Genomic DNA, 15,695 nt, shown 5'->3' on the forward strand with positions numbered 1-15,695 from the left:
TAAATGCCTCTCAACCAACTCTCTGGCCGCATTAATGTGGAAGTGATGCCTGAACAGTGATCAAGCAGCCTTACAGCTATTGGTTGATGGTTCTGGGAGGTGCTGGATGGGACAGGAAGGAGTTCCTCGAATCTAACCTACACGTGTGTGGTAAGGATGACACCAATATTGTAGTATATAACATGGGAAGATGTACTAAAAGGGGGGATTGGAAAAAATCAAGGATTTTTTAGAACGAGACTGTGCACTCTTGTATAATTTTATTGTTTAACAAGACAATATAATATAAACTCATCGAGTTATGCCGAGGATAGATTTTCTAATCCTACTTGTGTCTAACAATCTTAAAATACCAAATTTAATCGTTTTTCTTCTGGAATAGATCTAGTTCTTTCATCCACGCTCTACAAATTTATTGTTTGGGCCGCTTGGGTTTGAGCCCAATCTTATTTTGGGTCCAATCCAATTTCAGTCCTTACAATTATAAACTTCAATTTTAATAAATATCCAAATTGTGAAAATGTATCATATCTAAAAGGAATTTCTTGGCTAAAAATTAGTTGAAGATAAATTGCAATTTTTTTTCCTACTTTGGAAATTTAATTTAGTTTCTCATCAAGTAAAATAGTTAATAATTATAAAATTCAATTTTAATAAATATTCAAATTGTGAAAATGTATCATATTTAAAAGGAATTTCTTGACAAAAATTTAGTTGAAGATGGTTAAATGCTAGCTTGTTTGGGAGGTGGTATCATATGGAGCAGCTGCATACTTCCTCGTAGATGTGAGGTCCATTAGGTCCGCTGCTCCCACTAGATAATTGTTGCCTGTTTTAGTATTTAATTAAAAAGTTATCTCCTACTCTATTGAGTAGGCCTCCTAATGTGGGCCCCTCAAGCGCAAGACCAACCTTCTTATGAGTAGGGATAGCAATTTGTGTTCGTGTATTAGATTCAAGTCATGTCAACTTATGAATATCCGACCATTTGAGTTAAAACTAACTTGACATGTTTATTAAACTAGTCAAGATGCCTCAGCCCTACCACAACCCATTTATTAAATGGGTCAATCATGTCAACCTATTTATCAAGATTTATCAAAAAAAACAAAAAAAACAAACAAACAAATTTTTTTTTTTTAATATTAACAAAATTGATATGAATTATGAAAAACAAAAAAATATATATATTTTTTATATAACTTTCTGAACTAATGAGTTACTGCATCACAAATAATCATTCAAAACTAAAGCATATCTCAATATCACAAATAGTCAATCACAATATGTCAAAGAAAATAAATCACAACAACTAATAAGTTCATATACCTAGGGTTTAAAGGGTATATTGGTAATATATCATTTAATTAAACGGATCAAACGAGTCAAACGGGACCCATGGGTTGGACACTAACCCAACCTATTTATTAAACGGATCAGTCGTGTCAACCCGAATATGACACGGACCCATTAAGCCTTAACCCATAACCTACTAATTTCATGTCATGTCGCATCGAGTTCAGAGGTTGTGTCCAATCTTTCTACCCCTAGTTGCACCCATGTCAATCTTTTGTGAAATTCATGAGGACACTATCTGGGGTTTAGCCCCTCCTCTTTCTATTTGTAGTTAGTGGGGGAGGCTACTATTCTTACATAGAATGAGAAAATATCACTGAATTATAAGACTCTTGACTTACACTATGTATGTTACAATAAAATCTCTATTGGGAATTTAGAACCCGATTAATGCAAGTTAACCAATTTTATGCCAAGTTTGATTGATTAATCAATTATGCTTGCAAGATAAGTCCATGGTTAATCAAAGCACACACCAAAATCACAAATATAATCACAAAGGAAAATAAATGACATAGGCAATATGGTTATAAAAAGAAGACTCATAAAAACTCTTCTACGGTTTACAACCAACATTCCTCAAGAAAACAAATCCACTAAATAGAAGGGAAGTTTTACAGTAGAATTAACATTAACTCTACAACTACTCCAAGTAGTACTTATTGATATGATCATACGTAACTTCAAATCCTTGGACTTTTTACTGTGGACTTTGTTCACATGAACACCATGTTTGTAACTTCAAGAATCCTTTGGAACATTCTTCATGGCAACAACTACATGGAATGTGTGCAAATAACTTCACCTTCATCACCAACCCTGAAATATTATTCTTCAGTTCATGGTGTAAGAGAACTCAATTACAAAAACCCTAGGCACACAATATGCAGTTCTCCAAAAATCCATTTGGTCGTCCTTTATTTATACTCTAGCAATTAGGTCACGAAATACTAAAGTTTGGACTACTTGATGGCCTGATTTGAATTATAGACCCGCAATTCTCCATCAATCGAATAAGTGTTGAACCAAGTTTTGAGACTCCAAACACTTCAGTTGTATTGAGCTATTCCAGCATAAGTTTTGTACATCAAATAGCTTTCAAAAACTCATTCTAGACCAACTTTTGTTCATGGTTTTCCAACCTATAATTATAGACCTAACAAAATCCTTAAAAATGTAGGGTAGGTTATCACCATTTTACATGACATTGTGAAACATGTAGGACATACAATGATGTTTATTTGGAATCACTTCGTTTCCAAAATTACTGTGGAAGGAATTCTTGGCCCTAATGAATTTTGTCGTGGTCGGTCCATAAGAAGAAAGTTGAGTTATCATATATCTTTTCCCTCAACAATTTATCCTTTTGGAATATATAAAAGTAAACCTGTTTTAATTTATTCCAATCAATCCAACGTAGATATTTCATATTTGACGTTTTAGAGAAGATCGAAAGTCCTGTAAATAATTTTGGCCTAAATTATGTGCAATACAAAATACATCCTAATTGTATCAATTTGGACTATGATATATAAGAGATTTGGGATCTTAATATTTTTAACAACACCCATTATTGTTACCATGGTGCTGTTGGGGGAAAAATCCTAATCTCCTCTATGTCTATGTGTGAATTAAAATATATAACTACCAAGCAATAGCAATATTATGGAAACAAAAAAAATTCCAACAAGTACCACATAAACACAATCACACAAGAACATCAAATCTTACATGGAAAACCTTCTTGTGTAAAGGGAAAAACTACGGGACAGCTTCGAAAAATATCTACTATGAAATAGAGATTACAAATATCAAATTTATACTAAAATTGAGCCCACAATAAATTGGATATACAACAATCTCAATGAGTAAATACAATCTCACCACAAAGCCAGTAGCAAAATCTTCCTCTGAATACTCCAACTCTCCATGGTTGTAGTATTCAAAAACTCCATGAGAACTCCACCAATTTATCTTCCTTGTGTATAATTTGAGCAAAGAAAAATGTCTCCTTTTTCTTTTTCACTCTCTCACACTCTCACTATATTTCTCTCTATTTCTTCACACGGACTGCACCTCCTCTTGTGTTTCTCTTGTTAAATAATAGCATTGATACACCTTGTTAAATATACTAGTATGGATGCGGAAGCGAAAGCATAAAGTATAAAATACAAAAACACACAAAAGTTAGAGAAAACCTTAAAGGACTACATCAATAATATATTATAGTGTAGTATAAATCCTGTATTACAATGAATCATAACATGTGTATATATAGTAGACTAAACCCTAAACTAATAGACTTCTAGTACAAGTAGGAGACTTGGCTTGCACACAAAATAGAATTAGGCTTAGGCCTATACTAATGGATAATATATCTCTAACACCCCATCTCAAACTCAAGATGGAAACTTGATGAAATCTTGAGATTTGATAAGGTTGAGAAGATCCCTTAAATGAAGTTTGGCTCTGTAACGATAGTTTGAGGAAGGCAATGGTCTTGCAGTGTTGATGCGACTTCTAACGGTGGTTTGACTATACCAGAGAGTTTTGACGGCAGCAGTAGGAAGCCAAAGAAGATGAATGCAGCGAAAAAACACCGAGGAAGACAAAGATTGCTCTTAAATATACTGTAAGGACAGAAAACCATGGCCACATGAAGGTGGCTCTGATACCATATTAAATAATAGCATTGATATACCTTATTGAATATGCTAGCATGGATGCGGAAGAAAAAGTATAAAGTATAAAACACAAAAATACACGAGGGTTAGAGGAAACCCTAAAGGGCTACATCAATAATATATTATAGTGTAGTATAAATCATGTATTACAATGAATCATAACATGTGTATATATAGTAGACTAAACCCTAAACTAATAGACTTCTAGTACAAGTAAGAGACTTGACTTACACGCAAAATAGAATTAGACTTGAGCCTATACTAATGGATAATATATCTCTAACATCTCTCACAATGGCCGAATGGCTCTCTTACTTCAGCTCTCTGTGCTTCAGCTCACTGCTCATGGCTGAATGGCTTCTGTTTTCTTTCTTTTCTTCTTTGCAGTTTCAACGTGTCCCACACGCCTAAGTCACTGCCCAAGGAATGGCATGCTGACTTTGGAAGCTTGAGGAAGTAAGCACATTAATTGAACTTTGACTAATGTGACAAGCAAGTGGGCTAGACCCTTTAGGTGCAACGAACCCAGCAGGTGCTGCATTAGCCCTCCACTGAAAATTGCTTAGAATTTTTTATTGGTTAAAGAAACAAAGCCATCATAGAGCGCATTGTCAATTAGTTTCTACAAAGTAAAAAAATGTCGATGCAAATTTGAATGTGCAAGATGCTCCTCTAGTAATTTTAGTTGTTTATAGGATTTACTAAACATTTAATTGGATACCCTTGAAACTTGCCATGAATGTTAGACATAAATTAATAACCAAGTTTTTGTAACATATATTTCAAAATTTATTTTCGTTACAGGTTGATGAAGACTAGGACATGTATAAGTTTTTGTTACTTTATAGTAGAATAGAAGAGATGAGAAAGAACAAGTTTTTTATGAGAATGTGTAATTGAAACTATTGTCTGGCAAATTATGATTATTCTACATTTCGAAACTGATTATGATATCAAGCTAATTACAAAGTTTGGCATTTTGATGTCGGGGCTTTAATGTTTATGTTTAGCAAAATCCTTGCTCTTGGATTTGATGAAAAGTTCATACGGACATGGGAATATTACTTTGATTATTGTGCAGCCGGTTTTAAGTCACGTACACTTGGAGATTATCAGGTATATTTCTTACCTAGAGTAATATTATGCTACAAAAGAACATATAAACTCATGTAAGATGTTGCTAAAAAATTCATATCAAATGTCACTACGACCGCTATTTCTTTTACCATTAAGTACCCATTACGAAATTATTTGTTGAGAAAATATGTTTCATACTTTTTTTTGTTAATATATTTGATACAAGCTAAAATGGTTGATAGAATTAATTTTCGTGATCAACAAGAAATTATATTAAGATTGTAAAAAATGGTTCATATTTTATGCCTTAACTATTTTCTAAACCAAGCATGTGCCTCCTTCTCATCCCCCTCTCCTTCTCCACCACATCACAAACACCATCACTTCCCTCAACTTACTCCACACCGCCATCATTGCCACCTACCTCCCATTAAAAAGTTAATTTGTGCTTCTATGCCTACTTCAAGTGTTTTGTGTTTCCATCAATTTTTACCTAATTTCCCAACACCTATATCCTCCTCCCCGACATTCTCCCACCACCACTATCATATCCCCTCTTTTGCATTGCTAACAATAGCACCGTCTCCAACACCCACTTGTATATACTGCTACCACCACCTCTCCCCCTCTCCCCTCACTCCTCTCACCACTACTGACACCATAATAATAGGTTGAGCTGAGGTTCGAGAGAGACAACCCCCGCCCCCCACCCCCCCCCCCCCCAAAAAAAAAAAAAAAAACCTCACCCAAGAAACCCTCCTTTATTTAGCCCTAGCCTCCTCCCCTTAAAAAGGAAAAAATAAAAAAATACTTCCTCTCCCACAAAACCAATTCTGTTGATCTTAATTTTATGTAAATAAACTCACATAAACATAAATTTGAAAAAATAAATTACTTTTTTGATTGGATGTTATACAATTTTTTTAAAATCTATCAAGATTCATAGAAAACCTTTTTAGATGTTGTCATACTTTTAACACTTTCTACAGCTTTTTTTTTTTTTTTTTCAAAATATATACAATTGATTATTTTATAACTTTTAATTGTAGGATGGTATATCTGCAATTAACTAAGATTATTGATAAACTTGAACATAATAATAATTCACAATGGAATACAAATCTCATGCCCCACGTTTTGTGTTTCACTTTATGTTCCACCGATTATGGTATGCCATGTGTCTAATGTTTTTCATTTTAAATTTCAATTATTTTATAAGGAAAGTAAAAAAGAATATATGGCAAGTTATTATTAATAGAGTATAAAGTGAAACATAAAAAATGGAATATAAGATTTGTATTCGTCAAAATGGAATTCTAAATTGACTCCGACATTTTATGAATCTTCCCATGATTGTTAACATTTTTTTTTTTTTTTTTTTTGATATCTCAATGATAGAGACTAGATTTGAAGATTTTGTCATTAAAAAGTACCACATATCTTCATTAGGTACAATTTTATTTAAGAGTTTAAGTTGTTAACAATTGTAAAATTATATTGACGCTTACCATTGGTAATTATATTACTCATGAACTGACACATCTCCCACTAAAGCAAATTGCTATATCATCGACTCTTAAACTTGCTGATCTATCTTGAAATTATACTCTGTAGCACATACTTGGACATAGAACTCAAAAATATTTGGCTACTATCTACAATGTAGGTTGTATTCTCACGCCCTGGAAATGTTGCTGCACTCAACAATCCACATCAAAGTTTCCATCAGAATCTTGATTCAATTCCCAAAAGAGAGATTAATCCTTCATATTAATGCCCAACCAACCTATAAGTAGTTCATTTTCATGTTCTAGCTTTCATTAGAATACTTTAATTTCATTGATTGCTTCTCCAATGTTTACTTAATCATGGGTCAAATACTTAAGAATGGTTTGAGATTGTACTTAAATTATATGGTGTAAGGTTGAATTTAATCAACCATTTTGTTGGCTTTATTCCGTGCCAATTTGCTTGTAATTTAGCATTTAGAAACCCTATATTTAGGTGGGAATCATGTAAAGGTAGTGTGTGAGAGAGTATGAAGAAAAGCTCAAAAGTGTGCACTCAGCAGGGCCTCGTGACTGGATCTCGCGACTGGCTCGTGGCTGGCAAGTCGCCAGAGGCACACGTGTGAAGCATGTAGAGAAGCTGAAGAGTCACGCCAGCTAGAGCACTATAGGACAAAACTTCCAGTCTGGCCAGGCTGTTAGCTCGCAACTCAAATTCGCAACTCAGTCAAGTCGCGAGGTCAAATCGCCAGAAAACTCTGTTTGGGAAAAACTGACCTTTCGCATTCCAAACACACACCAGTATAAATACCCCTTATACCTAAGTATTGTCGAGAGCTTCTAGAGAGAATTTTGAGAGAGAAACCCTAGAGAAAAACAAGATTGACTCATCCACAATCTTCATCCTTTGATTCTCCAAATTCCTCTACTCTCACCCTCCCCATTGATACATCCTTGAGAGGTACATTTAGCCAAATCATTTTCTCACCATACCCATATTTGTGACAACGTTATTTAGTGCTTGTGAAGCAGTTAGGAAGGGACCAATTGATATTGGTTGATGCTGTGGGCTATAGCGGAATCCGGTAAGTTAAAGAAGACAAAGGTTCGACGTAACCTTGTTGGAGCAAGAAGCTTGGAGAGCTTAGGTACACTGGGTAGATTAGGCTTAGAGGGTCTTTTACTGTTCATGTATCCCAACTTCATTCTCTAGTGGATTATTGACCGCTTGGAGGGCGGCAGAGAGGTTTTATGCCGAGGACTTCGGTTTCCTATTCGATAATACATCACTTTGTTGTCTTTGTGTTTGCTTTTCTCTTCCCTTAATCTTTGCCATTTAATTTCTGTTGTGGTTGTAATTTTATTTGGTTTAGATTGTTTTATCAATTCTGTTTTAGCTTATTGTCATATTCCGCACATACATTGTTTGATAATAAGCTTGAATTGGTAATTTGTAATTTGCGGGTCTAAATGTTCAAGGTGTTTTACATACTATTTGAACATTCAATTGGTATCAAAATGGGTGCACTAGTTGTGGTTTAATTACCTTAGTGCGATCCTTGACCCCATTTAAGATGGACTGGTCTTAATCTTTAAATGCTCCACCATATTTTGATGGAAGCAACTATGCCTTTTGGAAATTCCGAATGAGGGCATTTTTATGTTCAATTGATGAAACCGTTTGGGATGTGGTGGATGTTGGATGGACTAGGCCAAAGCTACTAAATCCACATGGGATAAGGCAGCCCTTGTGGCAACTAACACTAACAGTAAAGTTTTGAATGCAATTTTTTGTGGTGTTTCTCCAAACGAGTTTCACAGGATATCTCACGTCACAATTGCCAAGAAGGCATGGCAAATATTGGAGACCACGTATGAAGGAACAAAGAAGGTGAAAGACACTAAGTTGCAGATGCTAACCACTCGGTTTGAAAAGCTGAAAATGAGTGAAGATGAGTCATTCGACTCATTCTATGACAAGCTGAATGAAGAGGTTATTGGCAAGTTCAACTTGGGTGAGAAGACGGAGGACTCAAAGATAGTGAGGAAAATCCTTCGATCATCGCCGAAGAGCTTCCGTGCAAAGGTTACAGCAATTAAAGAGAGCAAGGACCTTGATGATATCAAAGTTCAAGAACTAATTGGCTCACTTCAAACTTATGAGTTGTCTTTGCCATCACAAAGGAAGAGCAAATCCCTTGCTCTTAAGACAATTAATGAGAGGATAAATGCTCACGACTCATCGGATGAGGATGTTTTCGATAAAGATGTGGCATAACTTGTGAAGAATTTCCGAAAGTTCTTGAAGTTAAAAAAAAAAAAAAAATGGAAAGTTTGCTGAGAAGGGAAAATTCCCAAATTTTGGAAAGGAGAAAAATGATTTTAAGAGGAAAGATGGGAAGGACTCTTAATCCTCTCAAGAAGTCAAGTGCTTCAAGTGCAATGGACAAGGACATCTCAAGAAAGAGTGTCCTAATTATTTAAGAGTGAAGGGCAAAATTATGTATGGCACCACTCTTAGTGACACCGACTCCTCAAATTCAAATTCAGAGGAAAGTTGTGATAGAGAGGGAAACTTCTTTGCATTCATGACCATTGCTCCTATGGAATCTTCAGATGATTTGGGTGTGCTAGTGGAAAAGCTTGGTGAGCACACTGAATTGGAGTTAATTGGGATAGTTGAGGAATCCGATGATGAGGAAGATGAAGGAACAGAGGAATTGCAAGAGACCTACAATTCCCTCCTTGAGAAGACCGGTGAATATGCAAAAGTGGCTAAGGCAGCAATTAAAAAGATGAAGAGGGTAGAGAAGGATTATAGAAGTCTTCTCGTGCGATGAATGGAGAACTGATCGAAGCCTACTCAAAGATAAAATTTCTTAAGCTTGAAGTGGTTCAAGTCAATACTAAAGTAGAGCGAGTTTCCTCCAAGAAGCTTGATGAAGTACTTTCTCATCAAAAACCTTTCTCTGACAGAACCGGATTAGGATATACTGGAGAGAGTAGTTCAGCTATCAATATCTCCAAGTAAAGTTTGTAAAAGCCAAAGAACCGATAGTAGTTGCCACTACTGTTGAGAAAGTAAAGGTGGAGAAGAATAGAAATGTGGCTGACCAACGGGTGTTGAATAAGCCTCGTAAACAATCAGTGGTCAGGTCTGAAGCCAAAAGGAAATCACTTCTAAAATCACAAAAAGGTCCGAGAACAAAACATTTCTGCCACCATTGTAGACTTCAAGGACACACCAAGCCAAATTGTCATAAGCTTAGAGCATTGAAGAATGCAAGTGATCAGAGGTCAAGAGGACCAAGAAATGACAAAAGGAATTGGGCTGTTGAGCAATCAAGAGGTGAAGATGATGATTCCAGAGTGATGGATGTGATGAAGATGATTGATGCATTCACCACCTATTTGGCAAGCTTTAGTAGAAGGTTTGAAAGCCACAACACTCGTACCCAATCCTATAGAGATATCACCCCAAACACATGTGACGTGTGGATGAAGAAGGGTACTCATGCATAAGCATTACAACATATTCATGCATTAATACTTCCTATGTTTTGTGACTTTGCTTGGTTGTGTGCTTTTTGTTGTGACGCTAGCTTGATTTAAAAGTTTGTGTTTGTTTGTTTGCATTTGTTTTAAATGTTTTCACATTGTTGCTTTTGATCAATCTTTTCTTGCTTTTATGTCAAAAATCCAAAAACACATAAAAAGTAGAAAATCCAAAAAGTTTGATCAACATTATTGTGTTTTGTCACAAGCATATTTTTTCTTGTACCTTCGTACAAATGGCCTTGTTCATTTACAAGCGTAACTTGTTCTTCTATGCACTCATATCATTGTGAGAGAAATCTTGACATCTATGTGATTGTTGTAAATAGATCTTCAAACTTGTCATGGATGATTAGTCAATGGTTTTGTTGATCTTGAGACATGCATAGATTTGTGCCTATATATTTTCCCAATTTTTTATTTTATTGTTTTTGCTTAAAGAGCTCAACAAATGTAAATCTCCAAATGAAAAGAGATAATGAGCTGCAAAAGCCGTCGCACATACTAGTATTTAACTAGGAAAAAGGGAAAACGACTTAAAATAAAATGTATGATGCCCAAAAAGCCAAAGGCTTGCTCATCAAATTGAAATATTAAAATTTCAGGCATCGATCTCAAAATGAGATGTATTGATTCAAAAAGATCAAATGTTATGATGTGAATGGAGCCAAATGAAAAGTTTCAATATTATGTAATCAAGTTTATGTGGGAGGTCATATATACATATTTCTATAATTGAGATTGGTCACTTTTCCTCATGCTAATTGTGTATGACTTGGTTGAATTGATCATTGAAACTTCACATTAGACTAAGGACTATCTCAATTTTGGTACCCACACACATCACACGTGTTTTGGTCAATGAATGCCATATTCATTTGTGTGATTGTACTTGATTAAATGTGCTTCACATACTCAATTTTTGTTGATCAAACACAAAAAGATTTTTGAGTGTTTAATTGTTTCTGGAAAGTCTTTTGTTTTTGCAAAAATATCAAAAATTTCAAAAACTGTGTTGCCCTGTTCTAGCGACTTGATCGCAGGTCAAGCCAGTCGCATGCCCCAGTCACGAGCTTACACAAAAGGTTTTCATAACTCACTGGTGGGTCAATGTCCCAGTATCGAAAAATACTTAGAAATTTTTTCAAAAATCTAGGTTTTTAGAGTTGTCGCGACTCGGTTTGGCGGCTTGTTCACAAGTGGAAGCTCCAGTCATGAGGGTTATACATAAACTTTCGCAGCTCCCTTCGTGACTTCCTCGCGGGTGGACCTTCCAGTCGCGAAAAACACTTAGAAAAATTTTTCAAAAAATTTGTCTCTAAGGTGTTTGGCGACTTATTCCCGACTTGGTTCAGTCGCGAAAAACGCGTGTTTTGTGCTTCAAGGACAGTTTTTAAAACTTTTTAGTTTTCCCTCGAACATTTTTTACTGTTCATTGTCTTGTTCATTCAACTCTCTCACATACTCACCATGTTTCACTCAAAAATCCAACATTTTTATCATCTTCTCAACTTCAATCTTCAAGAAAAGGTATGGGTTTTCGTATTTTCTCTAAGTATTTCATGATTATAGCCTTGATTTCTTGGATTTTTGAGTTGTTGTTGAGTTTTGTGATATGTGTGTTCAAATATGGGTTGGGGTCATTTTGTTGAGTTTGATTGAATGGGTTTTGTTGATTGTGATAATATGATGATTGTTACACATGCTTTCATGGTTGATTTTTTTTTTTTTTTTTTTTTTGTGTATCATGTCTGTGCTGTGCAGTGCATTTCATGCTTATAGTTAAATGTCACAATGACAGTTACTTGTGTATCTGTGGTGTTCATAGATAACATTGTACTTAGTTGTCCCTACACATTCATCACATTTGCACACCACATGCATAAGAGTTGCTTATGCCAATATACTATTGATTTGGTTCTTGCACTGTGGTTGAGTGATATCTCTTTCTTAATATCAATGTGTATTTATTTCATGGATTAACTTGGAACTAATCAAGTTTATGTTTGTGTCTTGTGATTTTGCACTTGGTTCTTTACTATGTGTATGTTATTTTGCAGATGTCTCGTCATTCCTCTCGAGAAAAAGAGCTTGTAATTGATGCTCCATCATCCCTTGTTTCAAAACGGACTTGACGTTCGTCTTAAGCTTTAAACAATGAGAGATTCAGAACTCCTCTTAATTCACAGACTTACTCAAGCATCTTTGAAGGTGCTCCTACTGTGGTGCAACGAGTAGTCAAATTTGATACCTTGGGAACAACATTTATCCCTAGGATATTAGAAGAAAAAGATTGGGCTGATCTATTTAAGAACTTCAAGGACCTAATTGATGAATTGGTTAACGAATTCTATTCAAATGCTAGACATACCGAAGTTGAGTTGAAGTGTTGGGTACGAGGAAAAGATTTCTCCATCAATCTAGACTACATTGCAAAGGTTCTTCGCATCACTAGACCGGCAAATGTAGACCTCACTCCATATGATGATAGACAGCTTCAGATACAAGACATTCTTCAAGTTATCGGGCTTGATCATGACGTTTCAAGCAAAGGCATATCCATAGACACTGCAAAGTTTGCACCTGAATTGACGACTCTCAAATTGATCATGTTCTTCAACCTTTATCCACTCTCGAACATTGCATTCATCAACCTTGGAAGAGCGCAATTTCTATATGATCTCATCACCGGAGTTCCGATTGATATTTGTGCTCACATTTTTCAGACCATTGGGAAAACAGCAACTCGAACGGCGACCCGAACATGTCTTCCTTTTTGTAGTCTTCTCATGAAGATCATGGTTCTTGAAGGTGTTCTTCCCCCCAACAGATGGAAAAATACTGACACATCTTCGACCACTATCCATGATTTCCCTTCAAGCCAGCAAAAGTCACTCTTCCAAAGCACCTAAGAGTGAACCTTTCCTTCATGCCACTTCAGCCGATCATGGCTCAGCTACACCTATGCATACCGAGACTACTTCTCCCATTCCTCTTAAGCTACAGACGATTAGCACTCAACATAAACAATCCAGCCATCAAGATGACAGGTTGGGTGTCTTGTTTAAGAATTTGCACATGCGTATTGCCTGATTTGAAAAGGTTCTCTACTCCACTAACAATCAAGTCCAAATGTGTTTCATGACCATTGAGACACAACTAGATGCTATTCAGCAAAAACTAGAGGAGAGCCTTTAGCTATTCATGCCAAAAAAGGGGAGAGCATATAGTAAGGGGGAGAGCAACACAAGAAAGGAAGTGTGCATAGTGACAAGGGAAGTTGTTTGCTTAAAAGGAGGAAGCTGATACATACTCACATACATACTTTTGGATAGACTAACCTATGATTGGCTTGTCTAGTTTACAGTATTTTAGTTTATATATATAAGATGATATCCAGTTTCTTTTGTTTTGTACCCATGCTTTGTAGCCTAGTACTTGTTGTTAAATGTTATGCATTTTCTTTAAATACATCACTCTTGTGCCCTTGTTGGATTTTTTATCCTTAATGCAATTACTTTGAGTTTTTGTATCGGTTGAGTGTTGAACATGCAAATGATACTTTGCATTAAGCTTATTAGCTTGCATGTCCGGATGTTCATTCCTTCTGTGAATGAGCATTGTGGTCACTATTTATAGTGATTGTTCATTTTTTATCAAACCATGCTTTATTGCTTTAATCTATATTGCTTGATCGCATTGTGCTTACTCCATATGCATTACAAGTTTTCTGCATACAATGATCATATTGTGTGGTTGTTTTTCAGGAGATACTTGTTTTTATGGTTCAAGAGCTACACAGATTCTAGAGTTAGGTGTGAGTGAGTTTTGTTCAACTGTTCCCAACTCACATGTTAAGTCTAGAATTTGTTTTAGGGTTTTGTCACGAAATAGCCAAAGGGGGAGATTGTAAGGTTGAATTTAATCAACCATTTTGTTGGCTTTATTCCGTGTCAATTTGCTTATAATTCAGCATTTAGAAACCCTATATTTAAGTGGGAATCATGTAAGGGTAATGTGTGAGAGAATGTGAAGAAAAGTTTAAGAGTGTGAACTCAGCAAGACCTCGCGACTGGATCTCGCGACTAGCTCGCGACTGGCAAGTCGCCAAAGGAGACACACGTGTGAAGCATACAAAGAAGCTGAAGAGTCACGCCAGGTGGAGCACTACAAGACAAAACTTCCAGTCTGGTCAGGTAATTAGCTCGTGACTCAGACTCACGACTCAGTCAAGCCACGAGGTCAAGTCGTCAAACCACTCTGTTTGGGAAAAACTGACCTTTCGCATTCCAAACTCTCACCAGTATAAATACCCCTTATACCCACGTATTGTAGAGAACTTCTAGAAAGAATTTTGAGAGAGAAACCCAAGAAAAAAAAAAAAAAAAAAAAAAAAAAAAAAAAAAAAAAAAAAAAAGAAGAAGATTAACTCATCCACAATCTTCATCTTTTGATTCTCCAAATTCATCTTCTCTCACCCTCACCATTGATACATCCTTGAGAGGTACATTTAGTCAAATTCTTGTCTCACCATACCCATATCAGTGAGAAGGTTATTTAGTGCTTGGGAAGCAGTTAGGAAGGGACCAATTGATATTGGTTGATGCTATGGGCTATAGCGGAATCCGGTAAAGTAGAGAAGACAAAGGTTAAGCGTAACCTCGTTGGAGCAAGAAGTTTGGAGGGCTTAGGTACATTGGGTAGATTAGGCTTGGAGGGTCTTCTACTGTTCATGTATCCCAACTTCATTTTTTAGTGGATTATTGATCACTTGGAGGGCGGCAGAGAGGTTTTATGCCGAGGACTTCAGTTTCCTCTTCGATAACACATCGCTATGTTGTCTTTGTGTTTGCATCTCTCTTCCCTTAATTTTTTTCCATTTAATTTCTGTTGTGATTGTGATTTTATTTGGTTTAGACTGTTTTATTAATTCTGTTTTAGCTTATTGTCATATTCTGCACATACATTGTTTGATAATAAGCTTGAATTGGTAATTTGTAATTTGGGGGTCTAAACGTTCAAGGTGTTTTACACATTATTTGAACATTCATATGGCATCTTTCTTTACTTTATTTCACTTGTTTATTATCTAAGAATAAAATACTATAGAAAAAATGGTAAGGAGAGCTCTTTTTGCTTTATATGGCTTCAAATTTCTAGAGGCGATTTGGTTTTGACAACATCCTCCTTGCACATATAGGGAATGCGAGGGCACTAGAATTGTTTTGGTAAGATTAAAATGATCTTGGTTAGAATAATTTGTACCTAAGAGAAAATGAGAGTTTAGTTGATTCCAATTTATTCAATTAGTAAATTCTCTTGTTGTAAAAAAAAAGGGGCCAAAATGGGTTTTTACCCCTTTCTCACAAACTTTCTAGCAAAATGTCCCATGTCTGAAACTATTTAGGGATATGCCCCTATTTTAAAACTTGATTTTTAGAAAATAGTGTTTCAAAAGTAAAACTCGATTTTTGGAAAATTGAGTTATAGCAAACATGGACTTAGAAAAAAAAAA

The 15,695-nt window shown here is 35.6% G+C and overlaps 1 protein-coding gene across 8 annotated transcripts in view; it reads left to right on the forward strand.

Annotated features, from left to right (window-relative positions):
• LOC115994345 (tuberculostearic acid methyltransferase UfaA1-like) overlaps positions 1–7,052 on the forward strand; it is a 41,170-nt gene extending 34,118 nt beyond the window's left edge. The window contains exons 14-16 of one of the 8 annotated variants that reach the window (XM_031118442.1): positions 4,428–4,496; positions 5,051–5,156; positions 6,784–7,052. In XM_031118442.1, the coding sequence (XP_030974302.1) occupies positions 4,428–4,496; positions 5,051–5,156; positions 6,784–6,891 (283 nt within the window). In that variant the 3' untranslated portion in view covers positions 6,892–7,052. The other 7 variants (XR_004093199.1, XR_004093198.1, XM_031118443.1 and 4 more) reach the window with 7 other exon arrangements.
• Positions 7,053–15,695: the final 8,643 nt, after the last annotated feature.

Source organism: Quercus lobata, chromosome 6 (assembly GCF_001633185.2).
Source record: "Quercus lobata isolate SW786 chromosome 6, ValleyOak3.0 Primary Assembly, whole genome shotgun sequence".
Lineage (NCBI taxonomy): Eukaryota > Viridiplantae > Streptophyta > Magnoliopsida > Fagales > Fagaceae > Quercus > Quercus lobata.